Source organism: Ornithodoros turicata, chromosome 3, assembly GCF_037126465.1.
Source record: "Ornithodoros turicata isolate Travis chromosome 3, ASM3712646v1, whole genome shotgun sequence".
NCBI classification, from domain to species: Eukaryota; Metazoa; Arthropoda; class Arachnida; order Ixodida; family Argasidae; genus Ornithodoros; species Ornithodoros turicata.
This window is the reverse complement of record NC_088203.1, coordinates 67,259,778-67,285,890: the sequence shown is the minus strand read 5'-3', so window position 1 is coordinate 67,285,890 and position 26,113 is coordinate 67,259,778. Positions and strand designations below refer to the sequence as shown.

General features: G+C 48.1%; 1 protein-coding gene across 1 annotated transcript in view; it reads left to right on the top strand.

Moving 5' to 3' along the window:
- The window catches only part of LOC135388567 (aminopeptidase N-like), a 300,033-nt gene that overhangs the window by 165,453 nt on the left and 108,467 nt on the right, over nucleotides 1-26,113 (top strand). Inside the window, exons 6-8 of the mRNA XM_064618186.1 lie at nucleotides 15,181-15,301; nucleotides 15,372-15,526; nucleotides 15,587-15,700. Coding sequence (XP_064474256.1) covers nucleotides 15,181-15,301; nucleotides 15,372-15,526; nucleotides 15,587-15,700 — 390 coding nt within the window. The remainder of the gene's footprint in view (nucleotides 1-15,180; nucleotides 15,302-15,371; nucleotides 15,527-15,586; nucleotides 15,701-26,113) is intronic.

The following is a 26,113-nucleotide window of genomic DNA, read 5'->3' as shown; positions in this document are numbered from 1 at the left end:
GCCTGTGCTTCGGTTTTTGAAGTCATAGCAATTACAGCACAAGCGCGTGCAATTTTTCGCCGCTCTTTCCTCAAATCACTGCTTTTGTGCAGAAGAAAGCCGCATGGTACAGCTGAATTCATGAGAAGTTGGTTCTCTGCTTGTTTGTTAGATGTTGTCGGGTGGTCGATATGTGGTAAGCTGTTTGCAGTTATAGGTATTTGTGCAGAAACGCTTGCATCTGAGCACAGGGTAGAAATTCCTAGCACGCCACCGTCAGTGTAAATTAATTATTTTGGTTGTGAGCCTGCTTCACTACATGACAAGGCTGAAATGGCAAGACAGAAAAACTTGGAGCGCTTGGCTGATAGTAATCCAAGTAATAGCACAATTATACTTTCCATAATGAGGCTCCTGAGATTATAGTTTTGTAATAGTTTTTCTAAACTGCAATGCAAGAGTGACAATTGATACAGTTGGAATGCAATCACATCATATATCTGTTCCCGCAATGGCGTTCTGTCTAGTCCTCCGTCGTACGCGAATGGAACTTAACCCCCAGGCTTTCGCGCCTCTTTGCTCGCAGGTGTAGCCCCAGACAACGAGTATATGAGCATAGAAAGGGTCATCTATTGCATCAGCCTGGTGATGATGTTGAGTGTTCCAGGGTCTCAATTATTATTTCAAAGAGCAGGGCTGCAGGGATTTACTCTTGCTTTCTTCACTCTTGCTTTCTTCAGTTGGCATTCCTCTCTATTATGAATGTCTTTCTTCTTGCATGTTCAGAGCTGTTCTAACCTGCCCAGACATGCCATGATGACGTCCCAGGATATCCAGAACTGGTGGTCACAGCTGTGATGCTTTCCAACCTGCCTCTGCACTCTGTCGCCCAGCGATGGTCAGCGGCCGTTCCGGACCGCTCTCTTCAAGATGGCGTCGTTGATCTTCAACTAAACTCCTTCTCTCCACTCTCTTTTTTTTATGGACACGAGTTGTGCACAACGCTCAGCTGGTCTGGACACGATTTAGGTGCTCCCCAATTAGTGTGGTGGCTCCCTGTAGGGTGCTGATTAATGTGGGGGGTCCCTATTAGCTCTAATTAAGAAATTAATCGTGTTCAGCCCAGTTGAGCGTTGTGCACAGCTCGTGTCCGCTCATTACTACTGACAAATACATACATAAATACATACATACGTAAAATATGTAGACGTGAGTGAAAAGCGGGATAAAAGCAACTTGGAACTTAAGTTACTTTGGCAAAGTTGCCTGAAACTTACCACGGCGCAAAAGTACAGTTTCAAGTTACCAAAAAAAAGAACTTAGTTACAGTAACGAGTTACCTGGAACTCTGGCTAAGACACATCATCATCTTCATATGGGTTTAGTGTTGCCAGCAATATAGTGTAAGGCTTGCTTGTCATGCTCCGTTACCCCTATAGGGAGATTTAGTATATCGTACGCTGTCGCCTTTGCGTACGTAAGGAATAGCGTGGTGTTTCTGCGCAATGCGCAAAGCTCTGTATATGTGTAGCGAATGTGCAGAACGACCAACGCTATCCCTTACGTACACAAAGGCGATAGCGTACGATATACGAAAACTCACTATTACATATATACTGTTGGAAAGAAGCTGGAACCAAGCTTTGGAACCTTTTTTAATGGCCGATGACTTTGCGGATGAGGCGCGAAGATTGTTCCAATCATGAACTGTGCGAGGAAAGAAAGAAAATTTGAAGACGTGTGTGCAAACTGGATTTCCTTGTAAAGCAAGAAAATGATTATTCCTTGAGCCGTGGACGTCTCCTATCAGGTGTGGCAATTTAAATTCACTTTTGATTAATTGGAACAGATACTTCAGCCGCTGCGTCTTGAGGTATAGTTCTATTGGTATTAATATAGCCCAGCGACATAAAATTCGGTAGCGATTTAGCGGTAATTGCGAGAGAAATGCGATAGCCATTAAGCGGTCATTCCGGTCCATACTTGACTTCAGGTCTAAACCCAACTTCCGGTTGTCCACCTCCGGTCTATACTTGACTTCTGGTTTGTCACTTTCAATTACTATATGTAACTCCATTTAATTAACATTTCTTTAGCCTCAATTACTTTCAGTGACCCTTTAATTACCGAAGGTAAACGCAGGTCACCTGAGGTAATCTTGAATTTCATTTAATGCCGTTTAATTATGTTTGCTGTAATTGGCGTTAATTACCTTTAATTACATTTAATAACCTCCAGTAACTAGCGGTTACCTTTGGTAATAATAATTTCATCTTTCTCTTAATTACATATATATTGCATTTATTACCTTTAAGCTCAACTTTCTTTCTTTAGTTACCTTGAATTACTCTTACATCATATTAATTACCTTCAACTACTTCAATTTGAAATCATTTACCCGCTTATATTCTCTTTACACATTTATTTATATTCCCTTTTGTCCACAAAACCTCTGCCTCGGTGAGGCTTTATATCTCATAAACGGACGGACGGACGCGCACACATACATACACACACACGCACACACATACACACACACAGATGTACGTACGTACATACATACATATACACGCACACACATATGCACCAAACGCACATATAAACATATTATATAGACATACATACATAATATACACATACATACATACATACATATAGACATACATACATATATAGAACGAGGATAACCGTCGTTGTAAAGTGGAACACCCTTTAGCCCTTAGGCTTTTTCAGAGCCGTTGAAAAAGAAATCGAACCATCACGGACCTCCCGCCATGATCTGGACGGGAGGTCCAACGTCTCTATGACACTTACCACAGGTCAACAGGTCCCCGTCAGCCCTTCCAAACGCCAACGGGTAGGGAGCCCTTCCTCTGGTGATCCCAACATTCCACAGATCGTGAATGTTCCCGACAACACCATGGACACTTCGGCACCGCCAGCTCCTCAGCAGACAGATGCGATGAACGATAGCAACCTTGCCACTTCACTTCATGACCCGTTCACCACTGTCACCTACAAGAAGAACCGAGCCGGCGGTATTCCCATACTGTTTCGACCAGCAACTACTGACTACTCCTTCTGGAAGGTGAATCCTAATGCGGTCGCTAGTGAGATACGCCTGCTAACCCAACAACAGGTTATGCACCACCGTTTCCACCGAGATGGTTCTCTCTTCGTCTCCGTACGGTCCGAAGCAGCCGCCCGCAACCTTTTGTCTGCTAAGTGCTTAGCTGGCATTCCGGTGATACCATCCATACCCCAATCGTACGCCAGAAATATGGGCAAGATATATGATGTTCCAAGAGAGTATTCGAACGACGACCTCGTGCTCTATCTTAAAGACGCAGGGGTTTTATCAGCACGGCGACAGGTTCGGCATTCCCTAGCAGAAGATGGCAGTGATGTGTTCACCCCGTTACGGAGCGTTATCCTGACTTTTGAACCTACAATCCGTCTTCCTCCCCGAATTGCCCTTGGGTTTCAGACCTTCACAGTCCAAGAGTACATAGAAGGCCCCATACAGTGTTATAACTGCCAACGATTTGGCCATATTGCACGAAATTGCCGAGGTTCTACACGGTGTGGCATCTGCGCCGGACCTCACCGGAGATCAGACTGCAACAATAAAAGAGAGCCAAAGTGTGCTAACTGCAAATCCAGCCATCCCGCATCATTTTCTTTATGTCCTGTCAAGACCGCCGCCACCAAGAGGCACCAAGACCGAACCCTACGACTTCCGTCTGACGCTCCTAGGGATGCTAGTGCCACACTCCCGTCTCGTACAAATGCACAAGAATTTCCTGCACTACCCCCTCGATCTGCACCAGGTAAACGAGGGTCGCTGAACACAGTCGCGGCTACGCCTATCACAAGCGCACCGCCTCCTCGTCCATCAAGACAGATTACAAACACTTACGCCAGTGTGACGGAACCAGCACCCTCATCAGCCCCCCAATATATGCCTCCTCTGGGACTCTTCTCAGCGGTACTCGCTGCCCTTAAGGCCATTGTCTCTGCTTTTCCTGGTGCGTCGCAACTGCCCGAGGTTCAAGCGCTTCTGGCACTGGAGGCATTATCTTCGCATCAGCATGACGGAATTGTATAAAAACGCCCTGGCCATGCAGTGGAATCCTCGAAGCCTGCGTAACAAGCTCCCATATTTTAAATTACATCTCCAACAGTACAAGTTCCCTTTCATAGCTATATGCGAACACGGCATGGATTGTACACATCGTGTTAGTGGATACACAATCTATCGCTCTCATCATTCCCCTGAGAGTAGAGCAGCGCTATACGTTCGCAATGACCTCGTTGCTGCACCCATCGGCTCAGTTTGCCATCGCTCTTATGATTACGTCACATGCAGGATCCGCCTTGGCCCCATGCTGTTAACGGTCGTCAGTATCTATATCCGTCCCGCGGTACAGGTCCCGTGGAGTGACCTGGAACGCTTACTTGGTTCTCTGGAAGCCCCGGCGCTTGTGCTAGGGGACTTCAATGCACATCACTCGGCCTGGGGAAGCCGAAGGACGGACAGTCGGGGAAGGAGGTTGTTAGAGGCAATGGAGAATAATAACATGTGCCTGCTGAACAACCGCGAGCCCACTTACATGCGATCCCCAATGTCACTTGATGTATTGGACCTCTCGTGGTCCTCAACCGACATAATTCGCCACTTGTCGTGCGCTACGGACGTCGACACTAGAGGTAGCGATCATTTTCCTCTATATATTTCGCACGACAGACTGCCTCTCTCAGCAACTGCTGGACTGATTTCTTTCACAAACTGGAGACGTTTTCGTGCGGGCCTCAGAACATCTGTGCACACCGGTATGTCCCCAGAGGCTCTCTCTCAAGCAATTACCAGCGGTATTCAGGACGCGGTGGTCATGTCTAAAAGGGTAACGGGCGTATCGGCCATTCCCCCGCTATTAATCACCTTAGAGCATTACGTCGCCGAGCAGAAAGAACGGCTCGTCGGACAGGGCAACTTACGGACATTGTGGAATACCGCCGGATGAAAGCTAAAGTAACACGAGAACTTAAAAACGAGGACAGGAAGCGTTGGCGTAAGTTTTGCCACCACCTTTCACCGTTCGATCCGGCCACGAAGATCTGGCGGACAATCCGATCTCTGAAGGAGGCGCCCCCTCACAAGAATCCTCTCGCGGCCTTGGCTATCGTTCAGCGTGTAGACGAGAACACGCTTGCGACGGACTTCGGTGTGGTACTAACGACTCCGGCGGCTGCCTCGACCACGCCCCTACACCACAGTTTTGTCCACTGTTTGACGGCTGAACTTCACCACGACTGGCCCCGTCCCCCGAAAGTTATGGACCGCGACTTCACACTAATCGAGCTAAAGGCAGCGTTGAAGCTTGTGAACGCCAGCTCGTCCCCTGGGCCCGATAAAATCACCTATGCCGCCCTACGAAACCTTGACGGGCGGTCACTCCAAGCTCTCCTTCATGTCTATAATACGTCTTGGCAACAAGGATCTTTACCACATACATGGAAGGAGGCCTTGGTTGTTCCCATCCTGAAACCAGGCAAGCCCCCAAATGCCCTATCCTCCTTTCGCCCGGTGAGCCTGACAAGCTGTGTGGGGAAACTGATGGAGAGAATGGTTTTGCATCGCCTCGACTGGTGGCTCGAAAAACGACGTGCGTTCCCTCACGAAATGGCTGGATTTCGTCGCCACCGAAGCTCCATGGATCCAGTTCTCGACCTAGTCTCTACAGTTCAACATGCTCGAGCCCATCGACGGATCGTCCGATCGGTCTTCCTTGACATCAAGCGCGCCTATGATACCGTCTCGCACATTTGTGTGCTGCATGCCTTGCGCTCGTTTGGAGTATCCGGTCGGCTCTTCATCTGGCTCCAAGACTTCCTTACGGACCGAACTGTCGCTGTCCGTACGTCCCAAGGCCAAAGCCCTCAGCATCCTGTTCCCCAAGGAGTCCCCCAAGGAAGCATTCTCAGCCCGACACTCTTTAACGTGGTGATGGCCGGCCTACAATCAGTAATTCCTCGCAAAGTGTCGTTCTCCGTGTATGCAGATGACGTCGCCCTTTGGACAGTAGGAAAATCACGCCCGGCTCTCCAGCGCCGCCTGCAGCTCGCTTTAAACAACATCCATACGTACCTGACGCACCTCGGGATGGACCTTTCACCCGAAAAGTGTGTCGAGCTCCCTTTCACGCGTAAAGCTATGGCCAATTTCCCACTTTGGCTTGGTTTAAAGAAGCTAGAACCAGTACGCTTTCACCGCTTCCTTGGCGTGGTAATCGACTCGGACTTGCGCTGGGCTCGGCACATTAAACACCTTGAAACTAAAGTGCAGCGATGGCTCCCCGCAATCCAACATCTTTCTGGCCCAGGATGGGGCTGTGATCAGCGTTCCCTGCTCGCGGTTCACGCGGCATTGGTAAGGGCAACTGTGCTTTACAGCCTTCCTATTCTGCACAGGATATCAACAACTTCATTAAATACGCTTCGGTCCCTGTTTGCTCGAAGCCTTCGTCGATGCCTCGGAGTTCCAAGAATGGCTGAAACACGACAAGTACTGGCTGAAGCTGGTGAGCCCCCGATTGAAGTTCTCCGTGAACGGGAAACGGCTCGGCAGTACCTCCGTTTGCGTGCTCACATTCCCCGCCACCCGCTACTCAGGAAAATTCGATACCGCCCTGGAAGCGACTTCTATCGAGTAGCGCAGAGGACACGCCAGACTCTCACTGGCTTCATAACTAAGGACACTATACCGCCGGAAGCCCCCTGGTCTCTACCGGTACCGTCCACTTTTGTACGCCTCCCAAACCTTCTGCAAAGAAGAGATCAGGTCCCCCCTCAAGTCCTCCGAGCCCATTTTCATGCTCTGGTAGACGAGAAGTTTTCTACGTTTACGGCAGCATATACTGATGGCGCATCCCGAAACAACAAGTCCGCCTCAGCCTTCGTCATTCCATCCGAAGGCGTCGTGCACGGAAGACGCCTTTCACATCCAACCTCCTCCACAGCTGCGGAACTCTATGCCATCCTTTTCTTTCTACAACACATCGCTGATTTTCCACCCCGGGAATGGGCAGTCTTTACAGACTCCAAATCTGCACTTCAAGCAATTGAAACTTCCGGCATACGAGGCCCATCCGCACCCCTAGTCACAGACGTGTTAATGGCTTACCACACTATCTACGCCGCAGGCCACAGGCTAGTTCTCCAGTGGGTTCCAGCCCATTGTGGTGTCGTGGGGAACGAGCAGGCCGACAGCGCCGCAGAAGCAGCACTCTCGTCTCGGAACCGGGCCCGTATTGTTCTGCTCAGAGGAGACCGCCGTTCAATTCTGCGACGTCTAGTGACACCCCTGGCTTCCCGCCAACGGACAACCGACATTCTTCCCCCCTCTATGTTGAACAGAGTTGATCCCACGCTCGCTTTCCGCATGCCACGAAACACATCTCGTCAGGATGCTGCATTAATCCACCGCATGCGCCTCGATGTGGCCTTTACAGCTCAGTGGCGTTACCGCTTGAGACAAATTGATTCTCCCACCTGCTGCCACTGTGGTGCTCTTGAGGATCTGGAGCACATTCTTCTTCATTGCCCTCACTACGAACCTTCCCGAACCACACTCTCCGAGTCTCTTCGTCAGCTGGACTCTCGCCCTTTCTCCCTACCGAAATTGCTTGGTCCCTGGCCCAATCCAGCCCAGCAACGCTCTGCGCTCAAAGGTCTTCTGACATTTCTGGACACCATCGGACTTCGATCATTATTGTAAAGGGGCACGTTATTTTATTCCCCCCATTCCACCAAGCACTGGGGTAGAGTATCGCCTGTTGCGATGAAACTCCCCACTATCCAAGGCCGAAAATAAAGTTGTTGTTGTTCATACATACATATGTGGGGGCCCGTGGACGATGACGACGACGCGCCTCTGCTGCCGCGTGCTACTGCGCCTGGCAGCCAGTTCTACCGGCACCGTCCTAGCGTGAGGCCACGCACATCTGCCCGCTGGGACATTCCATCATCACCGGTCAGGACTCATGTAGAGGAACACCGCCTACTCCACACATACATACAGCATTTCCCATTTTGACACTCCTAATGCTAACGCATTAATAGAGAGTTTTAGTATACCGGCCATAGGCTACCGGTGGGGCCGGTATTGACGTCATGCCTTCTCTGCGCAAGCGAGAGCGGAATACCGGCCTCCCGGTCCTACCGGCCGCCGGTCGGAGGGGCGGAATATCGCGCAGCCTACCGCCAGCGTACCGCTCGCTTCACCGGCGAGATCGACAGCAGTGCCGCCGCTCTCCTTCCCGTCTCCGTGCGTCGCTACCGGTGAAATGTCGCGGTAGAGTCGCGCTATACTAAACGAGCCTGTTATACCGGAGCTGGGGACTGCGGTAAGCAAGTCCACCGGTAGCCGCGGTAGCCTACCGGCCACCGGTAGCGGTATACTAAAACTCTCTAATAGTTCAGATACGAATGCAGTTGTACGGTAGTCTTTCGAATGGTTCGTTCCACTTGAAATCACGCAGACATCTTATCACACCCTATCCCGTATCTTGGCTTCTACGCACATTGATGCTAGTGCAGTGGCATCCGCAACAACAATGACGAAGAAGAAATTGCCGTTACTCTTCGGTGCTGATACGAGTTGCGCAAGGGGCTAAAAGCTGATATCAGCTTTCAATTCAGCATGAGAGAGCCGCGACGATATGGCAAGGAAAAACAATTGATGCGACAAATATACCAGGCAGAAAAGTGAACATGCACGGCAAATCTCCGGCAGTGCAAACATTTACACGGCAACGGACACCTACCAGCGCTGGTGCTAAAGTCTGAAGAAAATACTTCGTAGATGAAAATATATATCCTTTACGAAAACTTTTGCATTACCCTCTTCATGGTAATCAACCAATTTTTCTCGCACGCATGGAGAAGTCCATGCTTCGTTTACACGTCTACACGCAAGAAATGACCTGACGGCAAAGATGGCACACAGTCTGCTTCTGAAACATTGCGTCATTTGTCAACTTCTTTGCAAAAAGTAAAAGAAAAAGAAGCTTTCTCCAACGCCGATGAGGGCAGGGGCGTCCAAGGAATTCACCACAAAGGGGTCACTGGTGTATTCTGATGTACTGGTGTAGGGTCACTGCATAGCGAAGCTATTATCAACGACTTATACTAGGCCCTTGTACCAGGGTGTCGAACCGAACCCGAACCGTTATTTTTGCCGGAACCAAACCCCAACTTGAACCGAAATTTTCAGACACTGTTGAACCCGAACCGGAGCAGAACCCAAAAAAAATAGCGATAACCGGTTCGCAACAAAACGGTTCGGACATAAAAGAAGTCAGCATTAGAGTTCAAGTGCCTCTCAATTCCCGAACATGGACACATTGGTCTCCATATCAAGGATTTCCCAAATTTTCACGTAGCAGTCAATCGAGGACGTATAACAAGTATGCCTACAGCGTCTTTTTAACACGTTGAAGCGCAGGTGTCCTCGTGAGCGCCGCGGCGTCTGTTGTTCAGAGAGGAGGCACGACGCAGACGAATGAGGCAGGAATGGAGTAGGCCAGTTGTGTAGCTCTATAGGACGAATGTACGCATATACATATATACGTGTATATATAATGTATAAGATATACTATAAACGGCTTATGCTATGCCCTTATACTTGGGTCGTACCAGAGGCCACCACAACGGTCGGAAAAGGCAGAAGCAGGTCGAGCCCTTTAAAACGTGCGAAACACTTTAATTATGGTGCGACGGCGTACCTGTTTGCCTTGTTCATAGAGAGGTTGCGTTTGGCAAAACCACTTCCAAAACGGCACTCGCGAAGGCCAAATGTCCAGTTTGACGAAATTGTGAACTTACTAGAATATGATATAAAAATCGTATCAATGGTGTCCTAAGCTGATTTTGTAACATGGGTATGTGAAACTAAGAGCTGTTTGAGCCCTGTACGTTTCCCTCTGTTGCACCCTAAGAGGTCGCGTTTGACAAAATGTTTTCCAAAACGGCACTCGTCAGGGCTAAATGGCCAATTTCATCAGCTGCGGCGCTTAATATAATTTGATATGAAAATGATATCAACGATGTCCTAAGCTGATTTTGTAATATGAATATGTGAAACTAAGTTCACGGAATTTGAGCCCCATACCTCTTTCCCCTGTGGCGCCCTGAGAGGTCGCGTTTGACAAAATCGCTTCCAAAACGACACTCGCGAATGCCACATGACCAATTTAATCAAATTCTGGGCCTAATATAATCTGATGTAAGGATGATATCCAGGATTTCTTAAGCTGATTTTTTGTAATATATATTTGTGAAATTAACATGATGTAGTTTCGGCCCCGTACCAGTTCCCCTGTTGCACCCTGAGAGGTCGCGTTTGACAAAGTAACTTGGCAAAGTGGCAATTTGATCAAATTTGGGGCTTAATATCATCTGATATAAAGATGATATCAAAGATGTCCTAAGCTGGTTTTGTAATATCTAGATGTGAACTTAAGATCAAGGCGTTTGAGCCCCGTACCTCACTCCCCTTTTGCACCCTGAGAGGTCGCGTTTGACAAAATTGCTTCCAAAACGGCCTTTGCGAAGGCAAAGTGGCGAATTTGATCAAATTTGGGGCTTAATATTATCTGATATAAAAATGATATCAAAGATGTCCTAAGCTGATTTTGTGATATGTATATGTGAAATTAAGATTACAGAGTCTGGGCCTGCACCTCTTTCCCCTGTTACACCCTGAGAGGTCACGTTTGACAAAATCCTTTCCAGAACTGCACTCGTTACTGCAAAATGTCAAATTAATCAATTTCGGCGCTTAATATCATGTGAAATAAAAATAAAATCAAAGATGTCCTAAGCGGCCGAAGCGACTTGTATCATGGTGCCAAAGAGATATTATCAACGGCTTATGCCATTCCGTTCTACTGGGATTGTGACAGAGGCGACCACAAGGTTCGGAGAGTCAGTAGTAGAGTCCTTTGAAACGTGCGAAACCCCTTTATTAATCATGGTGCCAAGGCGTACTGTGCTAAGGCGTATTTTTCGTGTTGCATCCTGAGAGGTCACGTTTGACAAAATCGTTTCCAGAACTGCACTCGTCACTGCAAAATGGCAAATTCATCAATTTCGGCGCTTAATATCATGTGAAATAAAAATAAAATCAAAGATTTCCTAAGCGGTCGAAGCGACTTGTATCATGGTGCCAAAGAGATATTCTCAACGGCTTATGCCATTCCGTTCTGCTGGGATTGTAACAGAGGCGACCACAAAGTTCGGAGAGTCAGTAGTAGAGTCCTTTGAAACGTGCGAAATCCCTGTATTAATCATGGTGCCAAGGCGTACTGTGCTAAGGCGTATTTTCCGTGTTGCATCCTGAGAGGTCACGTTTGACAAAATCGTTTCCAGAACTGCACTCGTCACTGCAAAATGGCAAATTCATCAATTTCGGCGCTTAATATCATGTGAAATAAAAATAAAATCAAAGATTTCCTAAGCGGTCGAAGCGACTTGTATCATGGTGCCAAAGAGATATTCTCAACGGCTTATGCCATTCCGTTCTGCTGGGATTGTAACAGAGGCGACCACAAAGTTCGGAGAGTCAGTAGTAGAGTCCTTTGAAACGTGCGAAATCCCTGTATTAATCATGGTGCCAAGGCGTACTGTGCTAAGGCGTATTTTCCGTGTTGCATCCTGAGAGGTCACGTTTGACAAAATCGTTTCCAGAACTGCACTCGTCACTGCAAAATGGCAAATTCATCAATTTCGGCGCTTAATATCATGTGAAATAAAAATAAAATCAAAGATTTCCTAAGCGGTCGAAGCGACTTGTATCATGGTGCCAAAGAGATATTCTCAACGGCTTATGCCATTCCGTTCTGCTGGGATTGTAACAGAGGCGACCACAAAGTTCGGAGAGTCAGTAGTAGAGTCCTTTGAAACGTGCGAAATCCCTGTATTAATCATGGTGCCAAGGCGTACTGTGCTAAGGCGTATTTTCCGTGTTGCATCCTGAGAGGTCACGTTTGACAAAATCGTTTCCAGAACTGCACTCGTCACTGCAAAATGGCAAATTCATCAATTTCGGCGCTTAATATCATGTGAAATAAAAATAAAATCAAAGATTTCCTAAGCGGTCGAAGCGACTTGTATCATGGTGCCAAAGAGATATTCTCAACGGCTTATGCCATTCCGTTCTGCTGGGATTGTAACAGAGGCGACCACAAAGTTCGGAGAGTCAGTAGTAGAGTCCTTTGAAACGTGCGAAATCCCTGTATTAATCATGGTGCCAAGGCGTACTGTGCTAAGGCGTATTTTCCGTGTTGCATCCTGAGAGGTCACGTTTGACAAAATCGTTTCCAGAACTGCACTCGTCACTGCAAAATGGCAAATTCATCAATTTCGGCGCTTAATATCATGTGAAATAAAAATAAAATCAAAGATTTCCTAAGCGGTCGAAGCGACTTGTATCATGGTGCCAAAGAGATATTCTCAACGGCTTATGCCATTCCGTTCTGCTGGGATTGTAACAGAGGCGACCACAAAGTTCGGAGAGTCAGTAGTAGAGTCCTTTGAAACGTGCGAAATCCCTGTATTAATCATGGTGCCAAGGCGTACTGTGCTAAGGCGTATTTTCCGTGTTGCATCCTGAGAGGTCACGTTTGACAAAATCGTTTCCAGAACTGCACTCGTCACTGCAAAATGGCAAATTCATCAATTTCGGCGCTTAATATCATGTGAAATAAAAATAAAATCAACGATGTCCTAAGCGGCCGGAGCGACTTGTACATGGTGCCAAAGAGATATTATCAATGGCTTATGCCATTCCGTTCTGCTGGGATTGTAACAGAGGCGACCACAAAGTTCGGAGAGTCAGTGGTAGAGTCCTTTGAAACGTGCGAAACCCCTTTATTAATCATGGTGCCAAGGCGTACTGTGCTAAGGTGTATTTTACGTGTTGCATCCTGAGAGGTTACGTTTGACAAAATCGTTTCCAGAATGGCACTCTTCACTGCAAAATGGCAAATTCATCAATTTCGGCGCTTAATATCATGTGAAATAAAAATAAAATCAAAGATGTCCTAAGCGGCCGAAGCGACTTGTACATGGTGCCAAAGAGATATTATCAACGGCTTATGCCATTCCGTTCTACTGGGATTGTGACAGAGGCGACCACAAAGTTCGGAGAGTCAGTAGTAGAGTACTTCGAAACGTGCGAAACCCCTTTATTAATCATGGTGGCAAGGCGTACTGTGCTAAGGCGTATTTTTCGTGTTGCATCCTGAGAGGTCACGTTTGACAAAATCGTTTCCAGAACTGCACTCGTCACTGCAAAATGGCAAATTCATCAATTTCGGCACTTAATATCATGTGAAATAAAAATAAAATCAACGATGTCCTAAGCGGCCGGAGCGACTTGTATATTGGTGCCAAAGAGATATTATCAACGGCTTATGCCATTCCGTTCTACTGGGATTGTAACAGAGGCGACCACAAAGTTCGAAGAGTCAGTGGTAGAGTCCTTTGAAACGTGCGAAACCCCTGTATTAATCATGGTGCCAAGGCGTACTGTGCTAAGGCGTATTTTACGTGTTGCATCCTGAGAGGTCACGTTTGACAAAATCGTTTCCAGAACTGCACTCGTCACTGTAAAATGGCAAATTAATCAATTTCGGCGCTTAATATCATGTGAAATAAAAATAAAATCAAAGATGTCCTAAGCGGTCGAAGCGACTTGTATCATGGTGCCAAAGAGATATTATCAACGGCTTATGCCATTCCGTTCTACTGGGATTGTGATAGGGGCGACCACAAAGTTCGGACTGTCAGTAGTAGAGTCCTTTGAAACGTGCGAAACCCCTTTATTAATCATGGTGCCAAGGTGTACTGTGCTAAGGCGTATTTTTCGTGTTGCATCCTGAGAGGTCACGTTTGACAAAATCGTTTCCAGAACTGCACTCGTCACTGCAAAATGGCAAATTCATCAATTTCGGCGCTTAATATCATGTGAAATAAAAATAAAATCAAAGATGTCCTAAGCGGCCAAAGCGACTTGTATCATGGTGCCAAGGAGATATTATCAACGACTTATGCCATTCCGTTCTACTGGGATTGTAACAGAGGCGATTACAAAATTTGGAGAGTCAGTAGTAGAGTCCTTTCAAACGTGCGAAACCCCTTTATTAATCATGGTGCCAAGGCGTACTGTGCTAAGGCGTGTTTTCCGTGTTGCATCCTGAGAGGTCGCGTTTGACAAAATCGTCTCCGAGACACGCACTCTGATCAGTGGCGGCTAGGTTACACATTAGTTTTCCTCCTCCCCACTCCCCAATTACGCGCTTCAGCAATGAAACTACGCCCCCCCCCCCAGCCCGGGTCTAGATCCGACCCTGATTGTGATGGGTCACATGGGCAATTTTATCAAGTTCTATAGTGCAATATCAAAACTATATAATATGTAAAACTATCATTTTTATATACTCACTCCATGTTGCAATGTTTTCTATTCTGTGAGCCCTTTGGAGATCCGCAAAGAATGACCCTTCGCTGTTCGAACTCCTTCGGACCGACCGTAGTGTTTTATCGCAAGCGTATCACGATAATACTGGGACTTAGTTCGTGGAGCGCCTATAGGAGGGGAGTCGTGTCTCGGTCGCATCTTTGAGGGCCCTGTGTGCATCAGGGTTAACTCTTAGAAGTCGTGATGTGGTTGGCATGTGGCTAGAAGGACGTACTCGCTCAAAATAGGAGATGACATTTCAAGAATTTGACGTTCTTTGTCGAAAAATCATATTCTAAACATGGGCCCTGTGCAGAAATCGACGAAATCCTCATATGCGCAATGCATTAAAATTCGTTTTTCCAGCGTGCACTAAATTTATATTCGGCTCGCGCCTTTCATGTTTCCAAGGATTCGTTACACGGTGTTCTTCCGTGCTAGACGATGACACCTTAAAAATGGTATTCCCTTTTGCTGTTTATTGCCGTAAGCGCAATTTCCTAATGGAAGGCCGCTTTCCCATGTAACAGCTTAGCATAGCAGAGGAGCGCGCTGACGGGACGGGTGACCGCGAATGCTGCGAAGGCAATTGATCCACGAACTGACTTTTGTGACGTTGCTCAGTGTTTGATAGTTGTTTTTAGTTTAGCCCAAATTATGACTTACTCAATGATTCATAGGTATCAATCTGGACACATCCTGACGATGCTGCTTACTCTGCGTATGCGCTGCACATTACACCCAAGATACTCCACTACTTTGAGAGTATTTTCGATTGTCCTTACGCATTGCCAAAGCTAGGTACGCTTAAGCGATATTTTTGCTTTCTCATGATCACCATGTTATTCATCATGTGTTTCTTTGAGTATAGACTTGGTGGCTCTTCCATCTTTTCTGGTGGATGCTATGGAGAACTGGGGTCTGCTTACATTCCACAAGCAGAGCTTGCTGATTGCACCGTCTCGATCTCTACCCATTAACCTACTAACTACTGCATCGGTTGTTTCGCACGAACTCGCTCACCAGGTAAGAAAATGAGTCGTGGAAGTTGCGTACAATACGCATTAAGAAATTTTCGTTTCACAGTGGTTCGGGAATCTTGTCACGATGCGTTGGTGGAATGACATCTGGCTGAACGAAGGTTTTGCTGCTTACATGCAGTACTTGGGCGTGGACTCTGTGCACCCTGAATGGAACATCGTAAGCGCCCTTTATTGTACTCCGACTGGAGGGCGCGCAAAATACAAGCGTGTTGCCCGTTTCGGCAAGCTTTGAGATCAAGCTCGTGAGCTCGCGTAATGCCAGTCATGCCCAAGCTACATTATGTGTTGCATTCGGTCGAAACGTGTGTGAGAATGGAAGCTACGTGAAACAGACGAGGACAGACACGAACACCATGCAGCGACTAACCTGACAAACCCCTGCTAACAAAAAATGCCGCTTCAGCCATGGAGAGGCTCACAGAACGTTGACTCACGTTGCTGTTAGAGACATCAATGAAGGTGGTTTCTAATACTTATCCCCCGCCAGAGCCGCGAAGGATGCTTTCACAAGGCCATTGCATTCTCGAAGACCTGTTAACAGTTGGATGATGATGATGATGATTCGGATTTTAGTGGTGCATGAGCTACTCAGGCTATAGTGCGCCAACTCAGTGGTCGAAAAAATTATTGTGGTAAGTTAAGAGCAAACGATTACATTAAAAACAGTACATTAAAACTGGCCATAAAATATCAGTGTTGTACATAGCGGCGCTACTAGTAGCGCCGTAACCGTATTCGCTAATTGTTCAGTACGGAGTAGCGAACCTGCTACATATTTAGTTGGTAACGGTAAAAGTATTTCCGCTACTCTTTCTCCGCTACCGCTGCCGCTACTTTTCGTAATATGGAAGACGTGGAACACAGAGAAAGAAAGCGAACAGAAGAAAGAACGGTGAAGTAGATATTTTTATGGTTATTCCTTTTAGTTACTTGTTAATGAGGCAGCCTGATGTTACGATCTTCCTCAATTTCACTTGCTATCACAAGCTAAACGCAATCGACTGTTTAGGACGAATATAATTTGTTGATCTGTGCTTTTTAGCTCACATATGCGAAACAGGTATGTGTAACATACTACATGATAAGGGCCACGAAGCTAGTTTCGGTTTACACAATCAGTTACAAAACTATTGTGAGCGTGTTGATAGCACATTTCAAACTCTGTTTTGCAAGTTTATTGTTCGAAACAGATAAACAAAGCGTTGCGTCTTTTGGAACAGGAATACAAAAATATAATGGAAACTTATCGGGCTCTACCCTTAGTCATTGCACTAAGACGTACACCCGACTTTGCTTTAAAGTGTTCGTTCCGCAGGTAAGCACTTCTAACAATATAGGGTTACCATACGCAGGTTGCAGAACGCGATCTAGTTCATTTCTCACATTAAAGACGTTGCACTGTAGGTACGTGTGTAATAGAACCAAACGAAACCGAAACTGGTTCTACGAACGCACAAGCGATGCGAACGAGCGGCAAACAACACTGGAAGACAGCTCAGGGTGGGGCAGACGTGCCCTGGACGTCTCTGTATGATGTTCCTTTCTTTAATTAAAGTTAGTAATCCCTAATCGACCCGTCTCTGCCATTCTGTCTCCGAGGGAAGCTAATATTTCAGAAGTGGGATCAATAAGTCACCAAACAGCACGTACGTTCCGATTGATTGCGATTATCTTAGACTATGCCACCAAAAGGGAAACTTCGCACACAAGAGACGGATGTGGACTCTGAACCCGACAGCAGACGCGGCGCCGAAGGACCGACTTCGAACGTTTCACAGGTGCATGACGACGTTCGAAATCCTTCAGCAGCGTCGGGAGTCACATCATCCAACATGAACTTGCAAACTGTTGATTTCGTCGCAGCCGTGCAAGCTGCAGTTCAAACTGCTGTGAGAGAAGTCGTAAACAGCGCAAATGCAACTGAGCGCACTACGCAGGGTGATCCGATTACCCGACACCTAGCTGCGGAAAGCGGGAGGCTCGTACCGGCATTCAACCCAACAACAAGCACTTCGCTTACAGTCGAGGAATGGATTCGGAAAGTTGATGACTTTGCAGGGACGTACGACTGGAGCGACAAACAGAAATGGTGTTACGCTCATCTGAAACTTCAAGGTGTCGCCAAAAATTGGTACGATGGGGTACCATCACCCTTCAACACATGGGATGAATTGGAGGAAGAACTTTGCAAAGCATTCCCCGATACCGCGAGTGCTCAGCGCAGATTTCGAGAAATGGAGTCCCGAAGGAAGATAAAAATGAATCCCTCGAGTAGTACTACTACGACAAACTGACAAAAGCGCGACGTTGCAAGCTTGATGACCGCGCCTGTGTTGAATACATTATAACAGGCCATGGTGAAGAAAACAGAATCCGAACCTTGGGGGCGAGCACGTTTCACCGTCCAGAGGACCTGCTTTGTACTTTGAAGCGCATCGAAGAAAGGCTAAATGGTATGAAGTCAACGGCTGGCCCAAAGCAAGCAAATCTGCCGACGAAAAAGCGGCAAGATGTGACTGGCTCTGATGAAGCATCCCAAACTCAGGCTTCCGATACGAAGAAAGGTCCACGGTGTTACAACTGCAACGATTTTGGCCATATTTCTTCGAAATGCCCACAACCTTCGAAGAAGCAACGATGTGGAAATTGCAACAAACCTGGACATCTAACCAATGAGTGCCCAGAGAAAGCTACCGTTGCGAAGGGCAAAGATGTTGCTCAGCACGTCATGGAGACTGGCTGCGAGACGTCTAACGCAAAGTACTTTATGGAAGATAAGGTAAATGGGAACAGCGTTAGAGCGGACGGATCGTGCCTCTCGGGGAAACACGCGTCTCCCTTGAAGTAGACCAGGCAATTGCAGATGTATATGTTTATATAGTGTCAGATGACGCTCAGAGAATACCTTTATTGATAGGACATCCATTTACCGAACAGAATCACATCACGATTGTCCGCCGCAGGAACGTTGTAGGGGTTTCCAAAGAGCCTTTGACAGAGAATCTAGACGCAGATGAAGAATCTCTGATGAACATGAAAATTCCAGACCTTCCTCAAAGACGTGTCAACTTGTGGTCAGCAGAGGCAACCGTTATACCGTCTGGGTACGTAGGTTTTGTGCAGCTACAAGCACCGTTAGGCGTAGCGGCTGGAGATGTCTATATAGAGGCTCAGTTTCGACCACAGGCTAATTCTGAAAGCTGTATTCCTCGATGCGTGATCAGTATCGATGATACACATTCAAGTTGTGTGCCAGTGATGAATTTATCAGCACGGGACTTGCAGATACGTCAGAACGAAGTGGTGGTTTGAAGAGACTCTTGCACTGAAACAAGAGAACCGGCCGAAGAACTGAAGTCTAACCTGTGTTGTGAAAGATCCCTGGTAGACTTTTCACAGGTCAACATCGGACCATGTGTACCGCCGAAGCAACGTGACAACCTGCTAACACTTCTTGAAAGGTACCGAAATTGCTTTGCCGTGGATGTGTCTGAGATTGGTTGCACGGATGCAGTAGAAATGAAATTGGAGCTCACAAATGATATTCCCGTTACGTTTCGACCATATCGACTGTCGTCTTCTGAGCGAGAGGCAGTGAGGGAACTTGTAGAGGAACTGAGAAGTGCAGGGATCGTCACGGATTCCACTTCACCTTATGCGAGTCTCATTCTGCTCGTGCGGAAGAGGACGGGTGACTATCGCCTGTGTGTAGACTACCGCGCACTCAATCGAATCACAAAACCGGATCGCTACCCATTGCCACTGATATATGATCAGTTAGAGAGGCTGAAAGACTGTGCTACTTTACGAGCTTAGACCTCGCGTCGGGATACTATCAAATCAAAATGACAAGTGAGTTGCAGTCGAAAACGGCGTTTGTGACCCCGGATGGTCATTATGAGTTGGTCCGAATGCCCTTTGGACTGTCGAACGCTCCAGCAGTCTTTCAGCGAATGGTCAACAATGTTTTGAGGCCTCTACGCCATTCAATAGCACTGGCTCATATGGACGACATCCTTATTCCGTCCACTAGCGTTGAAGAGGGTCTTCAGCATCTCGAAGAGGTATTGAAAGTGCTCCAAAGCTCAGGACTTGCGCTGAGGTTGGGCAAGTGCTCCTTTCTTCAAGATTAAGTAGACTATCTTGGCTATGAAGTCTCTGCAAGTGGTATTCGGCCTGGATGTCGGAAGTTGGAGAGCATATTAGACTTTCCGTGACCGAACGATGTTCATCGCGTGAGACAGTTCCTTGGGCTCACAAGCTATTTCAGACGCTTCGTCGAGGGGTTCGCTACCGTGGCCGCGCCTTTGACCAAACTGACGGCGAAGAATGTACCTTGGGAATGGACTGACGATCAGGAAAGAGCATTCCAAGCATTGAAGTTAGCCATCACAGAACGACCAGTTCTTGCACACTACGCTCCCGATGCAGAGACTGAGGTCCATACTGATGCAAGCCAAGACGGCTTGGGTGCAGTTCTCATGCAAAAGCAAAGTGATGAGAGATTTCATCCTGTGGCTTTCGCTAGCCGACGAACCACAACAAAAGAGAGAAAATACCATTCTCATGAACTGGAAACCCTGGCAATCGTCTGGGCTCTAGAGAAGTTTCGCGTCTATGTCCTTGGAATCAAGTTCACTGTAGTAACTGACTGTAATGCAGTCCGGTGCACCATGACGAAGCGCAATTTGCTGCCACGCATTGGACGATGGTGGTTGCGCTTACAGGAGTTGAAGTTTGACACGGAGCACCGACCGGGATCATCTTTGGCCCATGCGGACGCATTAAGTAGATCTCCTACCGGAGATCCAGAGACATTGGAGCCCGTAAATGGAATGATACTGGTTAGTAGCCGCGCAGGCGACTGACTCCAGAATCAGAGACCTTAAGGCACAGTTAGAAAATAGAGGTAATCTCTCGATAAGTGACCTTACAGTGCATTCCGAGTATGCTCTGAAGGGACAAAGAGTGTACCGAAAGGCGAACGAGAAGAATCAACCAGAGAAACTGCTATGGGTGGTACCTAGTCACGCCCGATGGCAGGTCGTAAAAAGATGCCATGATGACTTGGGACACTTTGGGCTTGATAAGACTCTGCAGAAGCTAAAGGAGAAGTACTGGTTCCCGCGATTGAAGAGGTACGTCAAGAGGTACTTAGCCTGCTGTCTCGAATGCCTCTATCACAAAGTGTCTTCTGGCAAGAAGCCGGGCTACCTCCATTCCATCGAAAAGGTCGACGAACATTTCCACACGATCCACATGGATCATTTGGGACCGTTTCCTCTAGCAAGAGAAGGAACAGCTACATTATAGTAGCGGTGGATGGATTTACAAAGTACACCGTCCTACTTGCCGTGCGGAGGACAGCTGCAGGACAAGCTGTACAGTTTCTCCAGGACATAGTTGGTCTTTTTGGCGCCCCTCATCGTGTCATTACAGACCAAGGCTCCTCATACACTGCGAAAGTGTTCGAAGATTTCTGTAAGAAACACAGTATCAGCCACATTAAAACGTCGACTGCAACGCCGAGAGCAAACGGTCATATTGAACGAGTGAACCGTACAATCACTTCCTCATTGGCTAGCTCATGTCGAGACACCGATAAGAAGGACTGGGATGACCTTTTGCTGGAGGTCCAGTATGCAGTTAATAGCACCATCCATAAGGCGACTGGAAGAACGCTGTTTGGACTTTTGTTCAACTTTCGTCCTAGACGATTCAACGGCGATCCGCTTGATGACAGCCTAAAGAAGACCTTTGATGACGACATACTGCAGCGCGGAAAAGCAGCATTTGCAAATATCCGGGCTGACCAGGGTAGACAGAGAAAAGCGTACAACCTGCGAAGGCGAATGGCGGATACACTTCAGCCAGGCGATTTGGTTGTCGTACAGAGAGATTCTCCTCCGAGTGGAAAATCGACAAAGTTATCCGAGAAATACAAGGGACCCTACATCGTATCCGAGGTGCTACCTCATGACCGCTACCGCATTGAAGACTTGCGAGAAAACCAACGGACAAGGCTTTACTACTCTGGTGTCGCACCTATCGATAAACTAAAAAGATGGGTCGGAGATGACCTTGACAGTGATTCAGAAGACAATCCGTCCGATCGGGACGATCAGGAATATGATGGCCGAATTGTAACAGAACCAACCGAAACCAAAACCGAAACTGGTTCTACGAACGCACAAGCGATGCGAACGAGCGGCAAACAACACTGAAAGACAGCTCAGGGTAGGGCAGACGTGCTCTGGACGTCTCTGTATGATGTTCCTTTCTTTAATTAAAGTTAGTAATCCCTAATCGACCCGCCTCTGCCATTCTGTCTCCGAGGGAAGCTAACACGTAAGCCATACAGAATGAAGGAATAATATTATTCGGGAGTCAGAGTATGCCAACATGCTTATTAATGTTCTTTGCACGCTCCCTTGGTGGTGATGACACAGACGATTTACTTCATGCAATTGATTGTTTGACATGCTTAGGGCGGATATGTAAAGTTAAAATGACATGACGTGTTCAAGGAAAATTGATATTTTTTCTTCTGTAATTCCTTCATTACGAAATTAAATTCACACGGGTAGACTCTTAGAGGGAACTCACACTCCCGAAAAAAGAGTTACAGGTAGGTTTTCGAAAAGTCAAACGCTTCGTGGTGTGGCTCGAAGAATAGCAGCTGGAGGTAGGCAACAACACTAACTCCTAATTCATGTGATACCTAAGCTGTCTTGCAGTATGCTAACAGCACTCAGAAGGCTGTCTATTCTTCTTGGAGGCGTTGGCCCTGGTGAATGCATGAGCAAACATTATGCCAGTCGTTTGGTCTTTTTACCACCTGGCAGCTACTTACTGATGACTCCATGAGTGGTCGCTTATGATTGCAGTTGTGTCACTTCACCACAGGGAAAACTGATAAATCCGTTAACAGAAAGCAGACAGAAAAGTTGACGGAAGGTTGGGATTCGCGAATATGTCGTACAAAATACTGATACTGTAATTGCAGATAATCAGTCTTGTGTTCGAAACACTCTGACGGGAGAATTATCAAATGCAGATGTGTGCTATGTGCATTAATTGTTTCTGAAATGCGCATCTTCTTCAAGTCAAGACCAATTGAAATTGTGTCAATGCAAGTGAAATTGTGTATTAAGCTGGACAGAACAAAGGTCTGTGCTGAGCGGCTGCCAGGCATCAAAGTGAGGCACGCTCGTTTATTCGTCGTCCTCTTTTGGGCCTTGCCCACGAGGGTACTACAACCCCCCCCCCCCCCCACCACCACCACCACCACCAGACCGTACTAAAAAGGAACGGTCGATGTAGCGGAAGACCAAGTGACGTGTTCGGTTGCGGTCAATTGACGTGAAGAGACGTGATCGAGAGCAAGGGGAGCGCACAGGGGAAGGCAGGATGCGATGTAGGCAGGCTTGACTCGGCCGAGCGCGACCGTGTCCGGCTTGTCGTTGATCTCTATGCGTACAGTCTTGGGTGTCCGGGACAGAATGGGATAGGGACCGGAGTAGGGTGGCGTCAGTGAGGGTTTCGCACGGTCGGTTCTGACGAAAACATGACTAACCGTAAACCATAAACGAGCTCTGCTGTTGCGCATCGGAGACCCTGCTTATCAGCAACGCGTATGCCGAGCAACGCAAAGGGAAGGTGATGAAGGGCCCAGCGTGATCGGGAGGGTTGCGCAGTGAGGGCTACTTTCACATGGCGATGCAGGCGCTTGACCAATCTTACCGCGGGGCGGTAGGCGGTTGTCTGTATATGGTGCGCTCCAAGGAGAGCTCCAAGGAGGAGGCTGGTGAGAGCTGCGAAGAGAGCACGACGAAACTGCGGACCCCTGTCCGTTGTGAGAGTAGATGGACATCCGAACCGTGCCATCCATGTGTTCACAAAGGCTTCGGCGACGGTTTGAGCTGAAATGTCGCCTAAGTGAACAGCCTCAGGCCACCCCGTAAACGGATCCACGCAAGTCAGAATATACTTGTAACCATGGGATGTGGGTGGGGGCCGACTATATCGACATGGACATGGTCGAATCGAGCTCGTGGCGGAAGGAATGGGTGGAGCTCGGTCTTAGTGTGACGCCTAACTTTCGAGCGCTGGCAGGAGATGCAGGCTTTCACCCATCGCTGTACGTCCTTATGGATGCCTGGCCAAACGTACCACGCCGTGAGAAGCTTCTGAAAAGCACGGACACCAGGGTGGGCCAGACTATGGGCAGCGGCGAAGATCTTCCTGTGGAGTGCGACAGGCATAAGTGGACGGTGGTTGTGTCGCAGAGTACAGACATTGTCGTCGACGGTATGAGTCGACGTGTAAGCGAGGTCTGAAGAACAGCTTGGAGCTCGCGTATCTCGGGATCACCAACTTGAGCTGCGGCGATGTCCTCGAGACTTATAGGACAAGGTGGGGCGATGTTGTAGATCCGAGATAAAGCATCCGCAGCGCTGTTGTCGACACCCTGCACATGACGGATATCGGTTGTGAACTCCGAAATATACCCGAGGTGTCGAGTTTCCCGTGGTAGATATAGATAGTCATTTCGGTTGTTCCGAAACACATACGCAAGGCGTTTGTGGTCCGTTAAGACGTGAAAAGTCCGGCCTTCGAGAAAGTGACGAAAGTGGTGGACTGCCAGTTATATCTCCAGAAGCTTCCGCCTGAAAACGCTGTATCTGGTCTTGGCATCGTTAAACCGCTAGATGTGATGTGTCGGTGATACACTGCTGCAGCACAGCGCCGACAGCGGAACCTGAAGCATTGACCATGAGGCGGGTGGGTGCATCGTGTTGCGGATGAATGTGCAAAGCATTTTCTTCTTTTTTTGCATTGACAACGAGGTCGTTTTCTTGGAGTCGACTGAAGAGCTGGCGTAAATAGCGTTCGCGCTGTTCGGGAGATGAAATGAAGACCAACAGGTCATCAGTGCAGGCTACCACAAAGTCCAGTCCGCGGGTTACTTCGTTGATGGAACGTCGGAAAGTTTGAGCAGAGTTCCGCAGGCCAAAGGGCATTCTGATGTGCTCAGTCCAACATGTCGGCCTTGGAAAACGTAGTAACCTCCGTAAGAGTTCAGAAAAGTCGTGGATCCGTGGTAGAGGATATCGGTCGGGGATTGTGCTCCAATTCAAGAATCCGTAATCACCACATGGCCTCCAGTCATTGGCCTCTTTCTTAGGAACCATGTATAGTGGCGAAGCCCAATTACTGGCGGACGGTCGTATGATCCCCAGGGCCAAAATGTTCACGACGAGCTTCATGACCAGACGTTCGGCGGAAAGTCGTCGGAATCGTGCCGTGATCGGTGGACGTGTTGTCTCGACGCGATGAATGACATTGTGTTTCAGTGACGCGGAAAGGTTGCGCGGCTCCACGAGCTGAGGGAATGACGCCAACACCTTCTCGTAGCGTGAAGTTGGTATAACAGTGCAAATACCAGTGTGCTGTAGAGACGGAAGTGACAGTAGAGAGATTCGTGATATTGTCCCTTAGGCGGCGCTGCCTTATGCTGATGTCGACATTGGGGTAATGCAAGAAATCCGCCCCAGGAATCGGGTGCTCAACGTCGGCAGCCACGAAGAGACACCTGAACGTCCTGCGCAAGCCGATGTCAAGAGTGAGGGAACATAAACATTATGTGTTGATGGTGGACCTGTTCGCAGCTTGCAGTGCTGACGTGAGACCCTGAAGAACTTTCTTGTCGGAAGGCTTTGCGGGTATAACGGTGCACAAGAAACCGGTGGTTCCCGATGCAATCCCTGACATACAGAAAGCGGGCAGGTCGTTGGCGTTGGTCGGTTACCGCCATTACTGACTGGCCGTGGAGTTCTCCTGCCAGCTGCAGGGGGCTTGCCAACGCGTGGAACGGTGTCGGAAACGTCGGTGATACCAGCAATACTGGAAGCTCTGAGTGCGCTGCTGCGATGATGCACGGAGGCGTCGGCTACTGCTCGATCGGAGCCTGCGAGTTTGGTCGTGAAGATTAGCTTGCAGATCAGCCATTTGCGTCGACATTTTTTACATCTCCCACGCCAAACGTTCAATGGCACCTTCTAGTTCACTGGCTGCCGGAGGGGGCGCGGCTGCAGAGGAACGCACCGTTGACAGACCGGCTGAAGCGTAATCTGTGCTGCGTTCGGCGATGTCGACCAAACGGTCTAAGGTCGCATCATCGTTCCCAGTCAAGATGAGTCGCACATCTTGTAGAAGGCGGTTGAAGAAGAGCTCGCGGAGGATCGCGGAGTGGTCGTCTGATTGGTCTCCCAGGAGCTGCTTCATCCGATGTAGGAGCTGCGACGGGGGGCGGTCACCAAGCTATTCAGTCGTAAGCGTTGTCAGGCCGCGTGCACGAAAGGACGTCACCAATGTCGTCGATCAGCTCCGGGGGGATAAGCGGCAGGACTTCGCAATATTTTGTCATCTGGCTCTGGCCGCGGCGGGCCTGGAAGAGTGCTTCGACTTGCTGAAGCCAGGCCTTTGGATTCTCAATCCAAAACGACGGAAGCTGGAGGGTCGTAGTCGTGGAAATTGTCGGAGTGGACGATGCCATACCGGCATCTCC